Source organism: Bombus affinis, chromosome 7 (genome assembly GCF_024516045.1).
Source record: "Bombus affinis isolate iyBomAffi1 chromosome 7, iyBomAffi1.2, whole genome shotgun sequence".
In the NCBI taxonomy this organism is placed as follows: Eukaryota; Metazoa; Arthropoda; class Insecta; order Hymenoptera; family Apidae; genus Bombus; species Bombus affinis.
The window spans coordinates 8,601,744-8,621,595 of NC_066350.1; the positions used below are offsets into that span (position 1 = coordinate 8,601,744).

The 19,852-nt window shown below is 41.6% G+C and overlaps 1 protein-coding gene and 1 long non-coding RNA gene across 6 annotated transcripts in view; one reads left to right on the top strand and one right to left on the bottom strand.

Moving 5' to 3' along the window:
• LOC126918870 (serine-rich adhesin for platelets) overlaps nt 1-19,852 on the bottom strand; it is a 61,719-nt gene that overhangs the window by 24,424 nt on the left and 17,443 nt on the right. For both annotated transcript variants that reach the window (XM_050727323.1, XM_050727322.1), the window contains exon 5: nt 18,964-19,055. In XM_050727323.1, coding sequence (XP_050583280.1) covers nt 18,964-19,055 — 92 coding nt within the window. The remainder of the gene's footprint in view (nt 1-18,963; nt 19,056-19,852) is intronic.
• LOC126918926 (uncharacterized) overlaps nt 197-19,852 on the top strand; it is a 136,800-nt gene continuing 117,144 nt past the window's right edge. For 2 of the 4 annotated variants that reach the window (XR_007711464.1, XR_007711466.1), the window contains exons 1-3: nt 197-1,479; nt 1,556-4,950; nt 5,493-8,422. This is a non-coding gene — a long non-coding RNA (uncharacterized LOC126918926). The remainder of the gene's footprint in view (nt 1,480-1,555; nt 4,951-5,492; nt 8,423-19,852) is intronic. The other 2 variants (XR_007711465.1, XR_007711467.1) reach the window with 2 other exon arrangements.

Genomic DNA, 19,852 nt, shown 5'->3' on the forward strand with positions numbered 1-19,852 from the left:
CAGATGGACCGGTCTCCGTGCATCGAGTTAAGTGAATGAGAAAGATAAACATAATAATTACGGCAAATTGCTGGCTGCCGCTGAAAAGCGCATCGTGGAGGACCGGCACGTTACAAGAGAGAGGAACTCGGGCGCCGCTAAGTATCAACGTCCCACTGTACGCCGCCCAGTGAAATCAAAGTAGCTTAAATCGGTGTATCACGAGACTCGTGAGGATCTCTTAAGCAGACTCACGTGTAGCCTTAAGGGACGGAGTCTTACGACGGAAGAGAAGCTGCTGGAGAGAAGAATTTGGCGGATAAAACATACGAGGATGTAACTCGACTAAATTTTATTATTCTGCTAACTTTATTATTACAATAATAATTATAACCTGCTTACCATACTCGGATAAGATTGCTTCGATTTATATGATATTAAGATTCTTTTGTTTTATCGTAAAATCGTCTATTTTTCTGCGATCTTGGTGCGTCAGAAACTTTTTTGATATCTGAAATTTTTTAGCGCAAGACAGTGGGAAGAAATTCGATGAGGCGAAGGAGCGGCTGACCGGAAGTACGTTACTCGCCGCGTGGGTCGATACTGTTGGAACATCGGTACAGTGCAAACAGCTTCGATAACAAACGTGCCCACTCCCACAAGCTTGTTTGCAGTTAAGAGCGGTGCGAGAGCTTACAGGGAGATACCTGTTACCCCATCGCTTATTTCCCCTTGTTCCCAGAACTCCGGTCGAAATTCGCGACATAACTTTCCGGCTGGTTGAGCCTAAGTTAAACGCGCGTTAATGCAGACGTCGCGTGGGATTCTTTAATCGTAAACGAGTTTACGATAGGTTTGTGAGTGCGAGGCGTGTGCTGGAGTTTGCGTTGGCTATTCTATTCTGGTAAAAGCGTGTATTACGAGCCGGCGTAATTCTCATGATGTAGTTCGTTGTACGGTGAAATCACCGGCCCGTAACACGGTCACGAAGCAACACGAGCGTTCTTGTAATTATTAACTCGTCATTAATTAGTATGAATTCAATTAAATGGCCAGAGCAACCGGCTATTACCTGGCCAATTACAGAATCGAGTGATTGAAAGACACATCAACGATTAGATAATCCTTAAAGCGATCCAGAGCCACGCGCGAGCCACCGCACAGGATCGGTTATATTGTTCCACGATAGAAATCAACCACGCGTTGCAATCATCGAAAGTAGATTGCAAGAAGTAATCGTAATTGCGATATGACGTAACCAGATAATTTTTATGTTTCAACCGTTTCCACGTTTCAAACTTTTCCAAGTTTGATGCTTTGAACTTTGATCTATCGATCGTACGATGATATGACACGTTCGATTTATTATTTGCGTCATGAGCGATAGAAATTGAAACGTTCTTTCGCAACTTTCACCCGAACTGAACTGACATTCATGGATCAGAACGTTTCAGTGATAGCCATTCCATGCTCAAACGAAGATCGTAGGCGAAAAACATGGTAAATATTTATTTTTTACGTTTATTCTAATTATTTAAGTTCATTTCTTTTGATTTTAACATCAGTTTATGATCAGTCAGGAAATTTTGACGAAAGAAATAATAGCAAATATGATGCAAAAAGAAGAAGCAGTACGATATTCGTAAATGTCATTATTCGAAATATAATTTCAAAGAACAAGTCATTATACTTGTTAATTATCTCAAAAAATAAACACTATCGTTTGACACGTTATTTCTTGAAATACCATTTTAAAAGATTTTTCTATTTTCACAGAAATTATTTACAAATTTACAATTAATTGTAAAATCGAATATTATGTTATTCGAAATAATATTTGAAATAACGTAACTCCGAATATGCTCGAGTCCATAATTCGCACAACGAATTGTAGAACTTCTTCTCTGTGCAAAATAGCTACGTAATGTGATTTATACTCGTGACCCGTAATCTTCAAACGCAAAGCTTGGATACACGTGACGCGTGATTCGATCATGGTTACGATTTCCGATCCCAGACGGACAATCGATCAATTAAGCTCGTTTGTTGTTGTACGCTCCTAAACGTGTAACCAATATTGATTCAACGACAATAGGCTCGCTTTACAACAGACGGAATGGCACGTAGCATCAACCATGACAGAAATTATCGCGTTGCAGGCGTATCGTTAACGCTTCCGAAATCCACGGTCGAATCTATTCTCGCCCCGAGGTAATCGTGGAGAATTGCAGCGGTTTGAACGGGTATGCGCGTGCACGCGATACACCCAGCCCCTACGACCCCGCTGAAATAATAAACGCTCTCATGATCGCTCGCGCGGCTAACAGAGTGTATCTCGCGAGTTACAGCGAGCAACGAGTAGTTGGCGCCTACCCGATAAACCGACCGACCGACCGACCGACCAACCTCGCCTCCGATCAACACATCGCCGCGTGTCGTACGGAAATTTAATATGCTCGTACAAGACCATATACACATGCACTATGCCGGGGATGTATTCGATGAATGAACTAATTGTGCGTTCCACGTCGCGAATTCTACAGGATGATGCCACTTGCTGGTCAACTCAAAAGCAGTGCCGCCGAACTTGTTTTCGATTTACGTATGTATAGGTACAGTAATGTGCAGAAGTTTCAAGTCATGCATCGATATGTAGCGTGTTTACAGTAGCGGATAATATTTCTAATATTAGAAATAGCGTTTCTGCAACGCTATGGTATTATTTAGAAAGATATTCTTAGATATTTCCTTTATCGCGCTACTCGTTTATATCATAGCTTGAATTAACTTGCAGAGGAAAATACCTCATCACGGATTTTAACGAGATTATGATATTTTCTTGTTGATACGTAGAAACAAAATAAACGGTCGGATGGGAAACATAAGATAAAGCAGAGAATATCTCCGAAAGAAGGGGAGATCAGTAATTTTTTACAATACATTGTACTTTGAATGTAAATTATTTATCAGGGTACGATGAAAATGTCGAGCTTGAAGACGAGTTAATCGGTTGGGATGCTATATTATAGTTTCTCGTTATATTCAATATTGAATGAAGTACAAAGAAGTTATTGTCTGCAGTGGTTATAAATAACATTGCGATGATATTCGAGCAAGATGATAATATTGGAATAAAATTAGCATGCAGTAATATTTCATCCGTGATAACATTTGAGGGTTAAATGAGAAAAATCAGTGACGGAGATAGGGACTTTAACGAAGTTGTAATCAAGTGTGCGCCTGGCTTCTCGGGCAAACAGCAACGAAATGAGACGGTAAATAGTTTGAGGCAGGTGTACCCCATCTGCAGTGTCAGCTGCCAGCGGCCGAAGCCCTTGGCATGGTCTACCTTTGAAATTCGAAAAATATCCTGTGCAGGAGCGAGCGAGCGGACGATCGAGTAAATGGGCGACAGCTGTTGCGATTTTCTGTGGGTGGCAAGTGAAAGTGTAGCTTCGAGGTCAACGCGGGAGACAAATTGAATTTTTGTAACCACATCCTTTGGTAAATCCGCTTAAGAAAAATTTGAGCCGACTTTGTTGTCCAAAGACTCCTACGTCCATCCGTTCGAATTATTATTTCCTTTTATCTCGCTGAACGATTTGTGAATAGGATGCAAACACAGAGATCGATCGACTCGAGAATAACTCGGCGTGAATAACTTCGAATGATGTGGAGGACTTTGAATGAATGTTTATGCTATTAATAGCAGGTGAGAAACGATTCGGAGATTGTACATGGAGATTTGGTATGCATGTGCATGGTGCCATGTGGAAATTTAGTTGCACGTAGCAGGAATGTGTGTTGTGTGAAAGATTCTTAATCCTTCGCACATAGAATTTTAACGTTTCTATTCAATAAAAAATCAATTTCATGAGAACAAATTATGGATTGTTAAATTATGATCTACGATTGCTTTCTTAATTTTATAATAATAATTTTTATAATAATAATTGTTTGAACGATTAATCACGATTGCTCGAAAAAATGATCACAAAGAGGAATTTAGCTTTTGAATCGTACCGTGGACTGTAATTAAAAAATTGATTAATTTTCTTGTCGAATGAAATGTTTCATTAATTTGTTATCGAACAAATTAAGATAACAGCCGATCGTATTGGCTGTTATCATTATATTATTTTCAAATTTGATAAATTATTACTTTCCAAACGTGACGTTTAAGTGTAATGTTTACATAAATTGATTACACGAGAATATTGTTGAAAATGATAAAGTGTTGTTTATAATTTATTTCATTCGATTATTTACAGCACTCGTATGATACTGAAAAAATAATGTCAATACAATTAGGATTTCGGACGCAAGTGGTTGATCTTGTTGCCAAGAACATTTTGAATGTTTTAACAAAATCACGAGCATACAGTTGAAACTAGAAATCAAGCGCGTATCAATAACGATTATTTGATATTTTTCTTAAATTTAAGAAATTTTCTATTAATAGAAAGATACGACTCAGTCGAGAATGATCCAAAGAATGCAGTAGATCTAACAGTGCAATAAGAATCGAGAGAATTCTGTGTGAATCACCAAAGAATTTAGAATAATAATTAGAATTCAGAGGAACAGAGTCGGAAAGAATTGAATCATCCTGAGTAAGAATTATTATGAAATCAAATTGTCATTCTACTACTTCTATTTCATTGTTAAATATAGTTTGCACCGCCTTGTTTTATATTTAAGAGGTAAAATTCTGTCTACCTCATGCTACATTCCTACAATTTATAGTTGGAACAGTATTTGTAGCAATATAGCGGTCCCCTTTTTCGTTTCAAGGCGAGCTTTTTCGTCGATCTGGATGGAAGCACCCGGTCCAGGGGAGGAATCTTTTTTTACTCGCGATGCTGCACACTGCGCGCCTCTCTAATGTCCCACATCCTGCTGCTGAAAGCGTTCTCCCATCATCAAATACAGAATCGTAATTTTTGAGTCTGCTAATTGCTCCGTATCCGGGTAACTTGAAAGCGGTTTTCTCCTTAACGGTGTTTTATTTAGTATGGTACTGCGATGACGCGATCAGTTCGTGACTCAGTTTCGAATTATTCGATAGTCAATGATTCATCCGATTATGCGAAACGCCAGACTTCGAGATGCTTTTTACGTTCTAATTCATTGCTGGAAATTAACGACATCAGCAGCTGTTCGATCGTACTTTTTGCCAGCTTCGAGGTCAAATTGTTTCGCGATCACGCAATTAATATAAGTGGCATAGACCTGTCTCGTATATTTTATTGGCTTAGATGTTTGAAAAAATATTTTTTCAATCGATTGGTCGATCAATCAAAAGATGTTTGAAGAAATATTTCTTCCATACAAATAATAGCCTTTATTCGATCAGTCGGAACGAAACGAATCTTTGCGGCGAACTCTTGTCGTTATTAGCACCGGGATGTGAGTTACTAACGCAATTCGCGCCAAGTACTTCCAACGTACCAGTTGAATAAATACGAGGAAATCGAGGAGCCAAGGAAGTAAATATTTAAATACCTTTTCAGTCACGAATCGAGCGGTTCCCGTGGAACATTTGCTAGCTGTGGTTGGTTGAAGAGTAACACGATCTTCTGGATCCAGTCGCTTTTAATATCTCTTGGGCTTGTTCACGATTTTCGGAAGACAGCACTAACTCTCGTCGAGGAATCAAACACTTTGGAAATTGACTGTTACGTACAAGACAGAGAAGTTTATAGTCACGATTTAACTATGATCGCCGTCTTCGTGATTCATACGTAGTGTCAACTTCTCACAATAGTCGTTTATTCGTGTCAATATTTTCCGCTCATATACATCGAATAGAGTATAATCTGTTTACAGTTTCGAAGATCTTAGATTTGAAAAACTGATGAATTATCACTAGTATAGATATTTGTAACCCGACGGATTGTTCATTCGTTAATCTTTCTCGATTATCCACGGAAAATGATAAATTATTGAAAAACACAATAATCAACGGATACAAGCAAGTAAGAAACAATAACAAAGAAAAGCACGGGAATAGGCGGACGAGGATGACGCGTTGGACGCGAAATTTGTTGAAAAATATTTTGACAAGTGTTTGACGTTCAAATTCGCAAGGCAAACCGGACGAAGGCCTTCGCAACGTTTTGACTCGGAGCGTCGAGAAGAGACTGGCGAACGCCTTTCTGCCTCTGCCTGGGACATCGCTGGGCATCCCTTTCCACCAATGACGAGGCTTCCTTACTGGTCTCACGGAGAGACTGTGAGTACCTTTACTCTTGATAGGTTACCTTCGAGTTAACTCGATAGGATCGTAAACGTGCGCATGCATATAAATCACTCTTTCGATCTTGGAAGTTGCAAGGATTTTTGGACGAATCTCGGTAACGGAGTCGGCCGAGATCTGCCGTCGAGAATCCAGGAAGTTTACGAGAAGTGGTCTCGAACCGATTCTATTTCGGAACGGATCCCTTCTTGCCGTGTAAATCTATCTCATTTAAAATTCACTGTATAAATCTATGCTAATACAGAAATACTTGTATTCCTACTTATCAAAAATATGCTAGGAAAATAAATACGTATCTTCTATAAAATAATTGTAACGTTCCTTTTCTGCTGTTCAAAATTAATTATGTTTAATATATTCGTATCTGTATTGTTTAAATAGCATTTGCAATGCTTTCAATATAAGTAAAAAATTTTGAGCACAACTAAATAGTTATATTTAAACTATACTGTTAGTTGCTTTGTATGATCTTTTGTTTTATATGTATAGCGTGGTTTTGTGGTTATAGGAAAAACTTCTAAAAAATTTATAATACAGTGATGGGTGTAAATATATCGCGGATTTTGTAATTGGAATCGTTTCGGCACTTTGGTTATAAGTGGGTTGCGAATTTTTACGGATTTACAGAAAATTTGAAAATATAAAAATGCACGGAGTACAGGTAATATGTAAAGTTGTAGTTTATTCATAACTTTTAATACTATCTAGTTTATATTTGCATTTTCTTATATCGCTGCTTGGCATTGACAGTGGCACACACTCAAAAAATGTAAATTCTAGAAGGAATGCTTTTAAAAATTTGCAAAGAAATCTTCGTACGTCATTTCAAAGATATTATAAGGCTGACTTAACACAAGATATGCCGATATTCGCGAAAGCGGTACAACCTTCCACTTTTCGCGTCACAAAACAAAAACGAGCTAACAGTTGTTGTAAAACTAAGGCTTGGTTGACAGCGGCATAACTACCTTTGACGCAAAGCTGCTGGAATTATAAGTATGCCGTCTTACACGATAAAAATAAAAACATAATACAAGACTTTTATTCGATAACAGCAAATTTGAAATTTTTTGAGTTGTGACACTGTCGATGCTAAGCATCAATACAGAAATTCCTTCATACATAAAAGAAATAGTCACCAAAGATATTCAAATTTGAACAACGATATTGGAGCGCATCGAGTGACCAATAAGACGTTAGGTCGCATGAGACGCATCACAGATGCGCCGCGGATATCGATTCGCTGCGATATATCGATTGCGCGAAACAATTATTGCCAGTGCAGCTGGACGCGTGATACCTGATACAGGTTAGAAGTGTACCGAATCGATTTAGAGAACGTATTCCTTCTGCGTGTACCATGGAAAAAAGCGACGACTCTTTTCTTCACGGTGCGTTATTGTCCACCAGCGAGTGCAAGATCGAACGTCGATAACTCATTTCGATGGCTAGGCGAGTGCCGCCGCGTCGTGCACGCATAATGCCGCGGTTCGCGCAGTCGAAAAAAGGTAATTCAAGTTACACGATCCTTTCGGCCTTGTATCTGCGCGTTCGTTCGTTGATCGCGCGTGACCCATGGCGTCTTCCTCTTCGCGATGGAACGCAAGACCTCTTATCGAGAGTCTGATCTCGATCGTGTCGCGGTTTTCAAGGGAATGACCATTTAACCTTACCAAACTCGAGGAACCAGCCTTGACGCGACGTTGACGGGTCGGTTAAAGTTTCAAAGCGATTCTCGTTTGTAGATTTTCCCGCGATTTCTCTTATCTTACGTTTTATCTACAATGTCACTCTTTCTAGAAGGTACGATCGTTTAACCTTACTAAATCCGGAGGACAGGCAGCGCCACGATGTCAACATTCGAGTTGACGTTTTGCTTTGGTTATCTCTTGCAAATTTCACTCTGACGTGACATAAGTTACATTACGTGTATTGTGTATTGTTATGGTTTGGCGAGGATGGTCGTTTAACCTAAAAGAGCAAGGTGGATTTCACGTAGTTTGATAGGAATGTCGAAGTTTCGAAAGAATGATATTATACAAGGTTTTTCTACGAAAGACGCTATCGATAATGTATTATTCAACGTCTGCGATTCTTGACCACGGGAACAAGGAATTTCGAGGACCTACATACACGCACAGCGTTTGTTACCTGGTTGGCATTGCGACGTGAAATGTTTCACAGGTATGTACGTATATGTAATACTTTAATGTTGCATGCGTCTCGAGTTATAATTTCAGGTTGTCGATGTGCGCGCTTCATAAATGTTTCATGACGCTAGGATTGAATAGAATCGTCTTGCAACTGCGTTTCGGAAAGTTGCCGATGTCTTCGCCAATGTCGATTAGCATGTGCTTGTTTCGAAATATGCGAATACTTGATCATTATTCTATATACATATCGAATTGTTCTTTTCTATACAGCAGCTACTTATACAATCGTTAGCTGTTCATTGGAGGAACAATGTTTCATGCAACATAGTTTGAAGAATCGAAACTATAGTTGAAGTTAAAACAAAATTTCTTTACAAATATAAATGATCTTAGTTGAATCGTAATCTCTATGACGATATTATGAGGCAAGGATCTCAGAATCTCTTTTGATATATACAATTATGTACTTTAACAAAGACAGTGGTGCTAGCGACCATATAAGTGGATACAAGTATTTCTGATAGCTTAACTGGAATTAGTTTTTGTTTATGAACATAAATATATTTCAATGTACTTAATATATATATTATCTTTTTCAACATTATATTCTCCGACGTAATTCTGCAAGTTTTCTAAGAACATTGAAGAATTCTGCGAGTAAAAAGCGTCTCGTTTCCGTTGGTTGCGGAGCAAGTTCGCCACGTAACTTTCATCGAAACATCTCGGGTGTAATTAGCGAGCGGGAACGAGCGACCTTGTCCGGACAAGATCTCGTCCGCGTTCACGATTCCATCGATCGTCCCCGGGGCCACGAGGACTTCTCGGTTTCTTGCATCACGTCGTTTCCCTCGGTCGCGCAGATTCCTCGAATCTCGGGGTCGCCGCTTAAAAAGAATCCGCTCGATTTGGGAAGCGGATAACGACACGAAATGGTGGGGGTAAGAAGCGCCCTCGAGTGAATTTGAGCGCCACTGACAAGTGTTTCGCCATAAGGCGACTGGAGTCGAGTGGCCGGTAAAAAAGAAGTTAGCCGGCCTTTGAGGGCTCGAATTTCCTTCGAGTTCGAGTTCGGGCCATTTGGGCTCGAGGTAGCGCCTGAAATTGAGGCTGATTGCAAGGCACATCACATACTACCCTTTTTATTTAAAATGTCCCATAGACATATTGAAATATTTCACATTCCCTGTATTTTTTTTACTCGTTAATTTTGCTCTTCTCGTATCGATATAATTCTAAATGAATATTACTGACATATAAATAATTTTTAAATATTTGATTTTTAGTATTTAATGCAATTTTACTATTTTTTTTGTATTCTTATCCACGTTCTTGTTACGAACAAAACATCTTCAAAGAAGAAAATATTTGACGAGAGGATGTTCCTGTTATTCTTGATTTTTGTCGTATTTTGAGTAGGATTTCCCTTGAGTTCACTTGTACCACAAAATTACACCTATTACGTGTAATTATATGGTTACAGTAGCAATGTGTTCCGGTGAACTGTCGTTTCAACGAATAATCAAATCTTCAGTAAACATATTAAATGTTAATAGATTCCTGCGAATATATGTATTTCGGTCTTCATATACATATGTATTTGATACGTGGAGAACAATTCCGCAGAATTCACATTCTCTGTATCCATAGTCGTATACGCTCACTCGTTTCACCTAACATTTTACGATCCAATTTACAAGATATTTATTTTACGAACACATGAAATCTTCTTTGGCCTTGTTTTATCATCGATGTTATTTTATGTGTTTGGAAAGGAAACGCAAAGTGCTTATTCGTGTTCCTCTTTGTCGTACGAGCGTGTTTCGAGAGCGCAAGGTTACGAGAGAAACCGACCACGATTGAGTTTTCACGTTATGTGGTAACACGTAACGTGTACGAATTACCGCTAGCCAGGATACATTTGCATGCGCGACGCGCTAGTTGCTCCGATATCCCTGACAATGACGAACGTGACGCAAATGACAGATGCATGCTTGTAAAAGCCGGCTCATTGTCACGCAATGTGTACGGCCGTTTAAATTGTATCCAGAGTTTTGTACCTGTCGAACGGGACCGCCGACTGTACAGAGAATAATCAGAAACGCGTTGGTTAACGGATTCGCGAATATGAATTGGCTGCTTTGGATGTCTTCCATTGCCGAAATACTCTAGCGAATAAAGTAGAACTCTATTTATATGAATTTCGTACGTTTCGCCTTCTATGAATTGAATCCATCTATTCGAGTAGACACCGATTTGAGCTGTTCTTTTTCGCTACAGGTTAGTATAAACGGAGTTCCAATTAAGAACATTTTTTGAAGAAAAAAAATATTATCTCTGCAGAATCGAATATCTCTGCAGTGAGAATTATCGCGCAGAAGAAGTTTTAGAATTGAAAATATGCGAAATCTTGTCGTTCCACGAATTGCGTTTTGCGAGTCGTTCAAAGTCAAAGTTGACTTTGAAAAGGAAAATTCCAAGTGGCGGCGGCATCTCAAAGGATAGTCACGCGCGGTTGATTAGTTGGCGCAAGAATGTTGACTGCGCAAAGCTGTGCGTGGGAAACCGGAGCGTACGTCGCGGAAGAACACGCTAAGAGAAAAGTTGCGATTCACTTATGATCAACGCTGTTTGACGCGTAATCCGTCACGGACGATCGATGAAACAAGATCACAAAGAAGAAAACATTGAAAACGAAAGTTCCCATGACACCGTTCCGCTCGATATGCAGCCGGATGTTCAGTTAGCAGCGATGGGACTTGAGAGTCATGTTTTATAAGAATCGATTAAATAAAGAATCGCAATTTTTTTAAATTTACAAGGAAAGCTAGTCTACGCTAATACCATCGTATATCTTTAGTACGATATGACAATTGGTTACGAAGGAATTCGTATACTTGTAGATACTTTTTATGGATATACTGTAATTGAATGATCATATCGGTCGATTTTGAAACAAATCTCGGAATATATATGAAATTTACAAGGTATTTAGTACAAATATATATTTTACGGGAATCACGAAAATATTTAAACAGTGTAATTATTCGTTGTATTAATAAGCCTGAATATTCAAAGAGACATTTTTCGATTGATTTCAAATTATACCACGACAGTAATGTCAGTCGTATCTCAACACAGTATTAATGAAATTTCAAAATATTTTACACGTATAACACGCATAGTAGAATTTACGCACATCGATGTTTTCTACGTTGAGTGTCCAAATACTTTCCACTGAACCACTGTAAGAAATTCGCAAGGTAGCCTCGATAGGTATCGGTGTGGTACCTGTGGTACCATTCCCAACGCTATCAGCTAGGAATCGGTGACTACCGCCTGGTACATAGTAAATTCTTTGGAGGCGAGCAGGCGACCGGAGTCCACACGGTGGTCGCGTTCTAGAAGACGTGCGCGAGAGAGCGAGCGCGGACGCGACAAAAAAGAAACCGGTCGAGCTTCTTCCGTTTCGCGAACGGGGGAGCATGGAAGGGTCTCGCGAGTTCAAACTTGGCGCGAGCAGCTCTATAAATGCAGAAAGAGAGAGGGGAGGAGAGCGAGAAAGAGAGAAGAAGCCGGACCTCTCTCTGGTATCGGTGTGGAATGCGAGAATCTGCACGGCCTCTGCACGAATTCCTCGTGCGCCCCCGAGGGCCGAAGCAGTCCTTCCAATTAGAGCCAGCACACCGAGTCCAACGGGATCTTTGCAATATCCCATCGTATAATCTCCGTTTCCGAGATAACAAACAGAGCTGTTATAAGCGTGAAATAAATATCAGTTCGTTCGCGGCTTATCCGAGGTCAGATCGAACGCGCGAACAACCACACGATCGCGTTCTGTTAAGGTGCATCCTCACAAGGTATTTGCGAACAGTTCGTAACAGTTCTACGTCTGTTCGTGGTCGCGTTATCTACCCGCGAACGCGTTCATGCTGAGAAGTTACAGATTGTTTCTAATATTCACGGTTCATGGAAACAAACATTGAAAATTCTTCCGCTTGTCTTTTCATCAAAAAATCCACGCCCTCTTCTCGGTTATAGTAAGTGATCTCAATCTTTCGAACAGTAGTAATATTAACAACTTAATTTTTATTTCGGCTCCCTTTCGTACTTTTTATACTTGAAAGAATCACACGCTAACCTAGTCGTCTTGAGCGCAGTTTTTTTAAAGTGTCTATATTAAAACCTTCGAGATTATGGTGCAATAGGTGCATAAACTATTTTTATGAAATTAGGAAGTTACTCACGAGTTAAAATGTTTGCGAACATATTGCGAGCACCATTCGCGAACACGTCCGATAGTGAGCAGTCGTCTCAAGTCGCGACTCTGTTGCTCAGAGTCTCGAGCAATGAAGCAACTTTTTCAGCGATAAAGCGTTCCGAGGCGACCGAATCGAAGGTTATCGACGATAACTCGTCGTCCTCGCGAAAGAAACCGATCTTTTCCCGGTGTCTAACAGGCGTTCGTGCAATGTCGCCGCTATAAGCGGAGAACATTCCGAACCGGAGAAAAATTCCGACTGATTGCTCCAGGATCGTACTTGTACGGTATACACGTGCAGGATTGCGAACGTCGTCAGTGGATGAGCTGGTGCTCGTTCTCGCGGCTACGTTTTAGCGCCTGGAGTGCAGAGGCCGAGTTACTGCCACGTCGACGATAAGTCAGTCGAACCACGGTTTCCAGTCGAAAGAGTATAACTGTAAAGGGATGTTTCCTGCCTCGTTTCCATTCCAAAGAATCGCCTTCGCTGTAAAGCTTATTTCTTTGACCGAAAATTTACACGAATTGCTTCGTGCAACGCACGACCGAACTTGATCCACGCATGGTTCGAACGTTGCTTCTATATGCTTCAAATGTCCATGCGCATCCTTGCAAGGATACGAAACACGTGCGTAGCTACGATATTTAGAGATAGCGACGAGCGCGTGGCATCGGATCAGTATGCACGCAGGAAGTCTACGGCGAACACCTGTGGCCTGTGGCACAAGGTGTTGCCGCCGACGTATCGGTGACTCTTGCAGGGCGCTTTGCCTTCATTATGCATTCGTTTAGACGAGACGCGCCACTGTCGTCCATACTAATTGCTCTTTTACCGCACTCGGTGTTTGCAAACGTTGTTCGAAACGCGAGATAATACCATGAATGAAAGTATTCGGCCTTTGATCGCACAAGCATCGAGCGGCAGTAATTTATTTCCAACGATTCGATCGCCGAGATATTCGATCACGAGACGCTATATCGATTCGATCGTTTCTTTCGATCAAATTCAATCGGATTATCATTGGCGTTGAATCGTCGACGACGGATTTGCCCGGTGAAATCGTTCCCCTCGTTACAACGCGATTCTTCGAATTCCTCGGGGCATGGGGCAGCCGCCTGTTTGCATGAGTTCAAGTATGACTTATCGAAGGTAATCGAATCGATGTCGGTGCTCGAGCACCTTCCGGGTTAGCGCATTGGAATGTTGTCGCTTCAATCGGACATATTGGCCACACGTAGGCGCGGAGTAGATCCTTTCAGACCCGATTGCCTGCCTGCATTCTCTATCGAGCATAATGACGAGCGTCATTTTTTTTTATCTCTCCGTTGTGTCATTGGCTGTTCATACGCTTTCGCCATTGCCAACGTTGCTTATGTATTCGCGAGATATTCGAATGGGACGGTCGAATGAAACGGTCGTAGCTGGATTTCCGGGATGGATTCTCGGTTCTTCGATCATCCGGCGAAACGCGTTTTCTCGACGAGTTCTTTTTCGACCAGTTTATTGCACGCATCAGTCGCTCGTTTCTTCATACTCGATCCCCTCTGTGCCACGAATTTATGCCGTTTGCGACCGATATCTGCACGATGGATCCTCCCTCAGGGATCGAACGATCGTAAAAGTCTCGTTAGAAGAAAAATATTAAGGCGGTTGAGAATGGTTTTACGCGTTCGATCGGTCGAGTATAGTTTCGCTAAAATCTAACGACCGCAGAGAGATCGATTAATATCGCATAAATTGGAACCGAAGGCAATCTTCCGGCGAATTTACTACGCGGGCGCGTCAACGAGAACGAGATGCCATGTCCCCGGTCGTATCTTTCGCTCATTCATCTTACGATTATGCGCGCCACGGTTAAACAACGATCCTTTCGACTAAACGGTTTTTAAAGCGGTGGCCAACCGGTTCCCGCTGCGAGCCGGCAGATCTTCCAACTCGCCTATCGTCGCGACTGAGTTACTCGCCGAGCCGTGCAATAAATAAAACCGAACGATCTAATTTCAGTTCCGTGGAAAGAGGAATTCGCGAGCGGCGACTTGGCTGTGCACGCGCGCATCGATCACCCACGTTATTTGACCGTGACTTTAATAATTATCCGCGCGGCAAACCATCTTCCGTCATGGCTAAGTCCTGGGATGCTTCGAGAGGAATCGTTGCGCGAGCGGTTCGAGCCTTCCACCTCACCGATTTATCGTCAATAGTTTCTCCGAATGATTGATTCGACTAATCATCGTTCGTGACCGGTTCCCTCGAACCGAATAGGGAACGAGCAATTCCCCTGACAAGTTATGTTTAGGTCTTGGGTTAATGCATCGCCAACTCGAGCACACCCTGCCAGTCGATGCGTTATAACCTTTTTAATGTGATCTCCGATGACGTTTTCCATCGGCGCGACCGAGTGTGCGCGTTCATTATAAGCGCACGAATATTAAACGTACGGAGAGAAAGTCTCGGGGATTGCTATTAACGCGATCGAACCGAGTTTCTTTCCACCCGACAATACTATGTAACGTATCTCGCGTTTACAGCGATACCCTTTTTTCTATATTCTACCGCGTGGAAAGATCGTTTGCGAAAGAATGATTAAGTTGCCGCATTAGCTGAGACTCGCTACAGAATCGATCAATTATCGAACAATGACGCGATTTGCGGGCTGGGCCAGTTATCTTTAGGTCAGGATACTGTGTGCGCAACGTCAAGAGGCTGCCGGTGTGGAATGCTGTCTCCTCCGTTCAGGATTCATAGTCAATACGCGTGTATGGCCAGAGATTGTGGTCTCTTCGATTGGGAGCGAACCAAAGTGAAAGATCTCGAAAAGGAAGGCGATTAAGGGGGAATGGGGGACCTTGAGCGCGGTCAGCCACTGCGAGAGCTCGAGAAACCAGACAGCGAACACTGGAGTTGGGTATGCGCGACCGCCATATTGTTGTGACTACTATGCCCTGACAGAGCCTGACTAGCCACCCACACTCGCAACTCTGGTCGCCGAGAGGCCAGCAGGCTCACCTGATGGAACGCGGTGACACGACCGCCTGCGCATATCTCTTGTTCCTTTTCCATGGACCATTTATCATTTCTCCCGATTATCCGATGTTTTACGTAACAAACGGTTGACGTTCACTCGGGTTAGAAACGCGTCAACCGATCATTGGAGACCGAATCGACACGGAACTCTGTGTTCTCGGGAACCTTGATCTTATATCGGGTTCTCCTTTTGCTACCACGATTTCGTAGCTCGCGGATTAAATTAAAATATTTGCTTGGAAAGAGCGGTATGGGTGGTTCTATTTAAGGAGCGGCAAGGTCGGAAGGCGAACGAATCGAAACGGTGAAGGGAGGAATGTCAACGATTTCGCGTTTCGTTCGGTAAATACGGCGAAAAGTTAAACAAGCCGGTTGAAAGTAACGCACTGACGATATGTATTTATCCGTAGGTCGTAAAGTCTCTCGTTTAATAGGATCCTAAAAACCTGGTTCATCGTTAGTCTGTGCAAAATAGCTGCTACTTGACCAACTTCGGTATGCCTTACCTAACCTTCCTTCGCCTTGCCTACTTGCTACTTCTTGAATTATTCTTAACGGTTTCGTTCTCACACCCACCGACCGCGATCGAGCATCCACTTTCGAGGAGTGGTGCTCGCCGATTATCGATCGAAAGGAGTTTCCTTATTTCTTTTCGCGGCTCGGAATCGTCGGTCTTGGAATCTCAAAACGTTAAACCTTCGCGCGTACAATTTCAACTATGAAGACGAAATCGCCCGCAGCTCCTTGGAAACCACTTTCCCGAGAAATTTAACGAGCAACGGCTGGTCGCCACGCACACACGTTGATCCCCTGTATGCAAAAATTAATGACCGCTCCGCTCGCTTTTCCCCGGCGGAACTTCAATTATAAATGAACCGTCGGAATCCATATTTAGAAGCTGCAGGCTAGTCTTTAGCTTTCCTCTTAGCATCTTCTCCTGTGTTAACGCGCTGGCTAAAATACGAGACGCGCACGTTGGTTACCCTCGCACGGTTCGCGAGAGGTGCGAAAACATCTCGGTCGTACACCATTTACTGGATCACGAGGTGCGCTGCACCGAGTAATAATGCACCGAGTGTAAATGATCGCGCGTACGCCCACGATAATCGACATCCGGTACATCCAGCCTAGCAATTACCGCGCGCCTTTTCTACAATAGGGACGTTGGATTAAAAGCCGCTGCCGCGATAGCACGCGCTTCAAACGAGTCTAGTTAACCCGGCGACACATGGTACATAATTCAGAAAGTCGGAAAATAATGGCGAAATTTTCTTTTTTTTTTTTTTTGTCAGGAATATATTGATAGGGAAGAATATACTTTTATATTTTGTAGTACTTTTGCGTATAATTTAAGGAAATTTCTGTGGCCAATCTATTTCTGTATACTTTTCTTAGTGCTGTGCTTTGAACTTGTCATACGGAATTACCTTTCAAATGTCATTTTGCAAAAGAAAGATAATATCGTTTTATGGAAAAAGGTGAAACATATGTACCGCGTGAATAACTGTGAACGACAGTGTATCGTGGTATGAAATACTTCAACAATTCTCGAGTTAATGGTATTTTCTTGTTGCATGTGCTTGGTGTTGTTAGCTTCTATTTATACCACCTCTTTTGTTGTAGCGTTTTGAAACTAGAGAAGATTTCTTACTATACACGCGCGGTGTTGTTAATCTGCGGTATATCGTTGGAGGTGGCGGATAATACATGGAATTTCAAACCTTGTCCTTCTATAAAACGCTTAGAATACGACTCGTCCTAACTTTCTCTTCTTATCTTCGTATATTTCTTTTTTTCGATAATGGAGATTTTTCTTCTGTTTCTCATTTATATCGATAATTTTACTTCATTTCCTTACAGCTTCCTATTTACATTTTCGTAATATCCTACAGCCTTTATCCACACATTACGTATTCCACTGTTTCATCCATAATGGATTAATGCTACATACTACGTTTCTAAGTGTGTTTCGTAACTGGGGTCCATAAACTCCAGAGTTCATTCAACGTTCATCCAGCTAGTTGAGAGAGATATTTTTAGCGTGTTTAGAAGAGGTCGTAAGAGACGGTCGCTAGCCACACCGATCTCCATGCCTTCGATTTCCCACGTAAGTCTCGCGATACTCGCGATCCATCTTTGGCGGACAATGAGTAGCAGCGGCGGATCTGCTCGGCGTGGATCGAGCCGAGGCAGGAATTCCTCGTGTCGAAGGTGCGCCCAGGCAAACACGCCTTTGTCTCTCGCTCGAGAGAGTTGCCTCCGTTTTGAATGCTCGCTGGCGTGCACACGCGCGAAACCGGAGAACCTTAGCGGTGCGTAACGCACCGAGATTAATGCGTAACCTTTATGAAGCGCGACGCGACGCGACGCGACGCGCCGAGCGGCGAGGCGAAGGGACGCGTGCGTGGGCGTGCGTGTCGCGTATTCTCTCTGCCCTGGCGAATTCCTTCGCCACGTTAGCCTTCCAGCTCTCAACCTTTGCGCACAGAGTTCAAACGAACTCTCTCTGGTCGACTTCTCGTGTCGTTCGAGATAGCAAATTCCTTTTCTCTTTTTATCCTTTTCTTTTTTTATCAAAGGTTAAGGTCGCATCAACTGCATAGTTATTAGCCAAAGGTGTGTAGCAAGCAAAGAAGGGAAAAATTTCGTAATCTTTCTACGCTACATCTTTGAGCTATTTAATAATTATTCGTGAAAAGATTGCACGATATTGAAGCAATCGATATTTCGATATTTTTAACACAGAGAGACGAATCAATATTTATTGTACAGTTAAGTACGTGTGCATGTATATCGTTATATTGTTTCGTTTCTTAGTTACTGAATTAAATCAATGAATTTGACGAAGACAAGCGCATTACGAATTTTATTAATTCTGGCATTATTTTTAAGCAGTCGTTTCAATTTGTATTTGTTTCGGGACCATATTGTACGATATCTTAGAGAGAGAGTGAGTGAGAGAGTAGAACCAGTTGATTCATTTTAATGAAGTTGATTCGTTTGATAGCAGATAAGAGTCACGTATTTGCGAGACGAGAAACTTGGCAATTAGAGGAAATGCGGGTCAACGCGAATAGCGATACCGGCGCTAACATTTTTGCGCAGTTAGCACTGTTAATGGACGTAATCGACTGATTCGAGCGATTTTAATAGAACCCCCTCCCAGACAGTACGCTTAATTGTTCTGTACTGACCCCGAACGCGTGTTTTAATTTACCAAGCGGAACTTTTTCCAACGTTAAAATAGACAGCAAGAAAATAACGAAGACATAGCTTTATTCTCACTTACTATTTGCATCGAATTTGTTTTCCTTGCCCGGCAATTCCTGTCGTTCTGTTTTCCCCGCGGCGTTTGCCCCGCTGTCGTTCGACTCTTTATTCCTGCGAAACAAAATAAATAAACGTAATTCTTATTAATCGAAAATAAATAGAAGTAATTCTTATTAATCGAGCGAATCGTGTAAGAATTTTAATGGTTGTTTGAAATTAAAGGTATTAGGCTGTGGAATATGAACCGTCTGATTGTTAAGCCACAAATATTGGTTGTAAGAATAGAGAAAAATCTCAATCTTAAAATGATATACGAAATGATCTACAAAGATAAAAATATTTGTTGAAAAAAAATCGGAGATCTCGAAGATCGATACAACAGAATCTGACATTTAATACGTTACAAACCAATAACATTTTTGTGTAGGATTGTATTTGGTGCATATACGTAATTGTAACGAAGTCAATGGGATAGTCCGTGCTGTTTCGTTTCCGCATATCGAATCCTTTTACGTTAGCTAAGTGGGCAGTTAACTCTCTTTACGTAGCACGCCGGGTAAAATGACCGAAATCTTTCAAATGTTGTTTGGAAGCATACCATTACTCAGCCTAACTACAGCCCTCTGAAATTTCACCCTTTCACTTAAACACGTTTCGTTCGAATCCAGCAGAATCTTTTGGAATGTTAATCGCTCGCTTTCGATTTTATTGTATCGCTTACCGATGCCACGTGCGTGATCGATTCCATTTATTCATCGTATTGGTTTCGTGCCGATCAAACGGCGCGAAATTAAATGGAAGAAAGACGCGTGTAACTTGGAAATGCTGAATATTCAATACTATTAAGTTATTTTATTTAACTTGTTATCGACTTTTAATGTAGCATCGTTTCGTATCTGTATCATCGT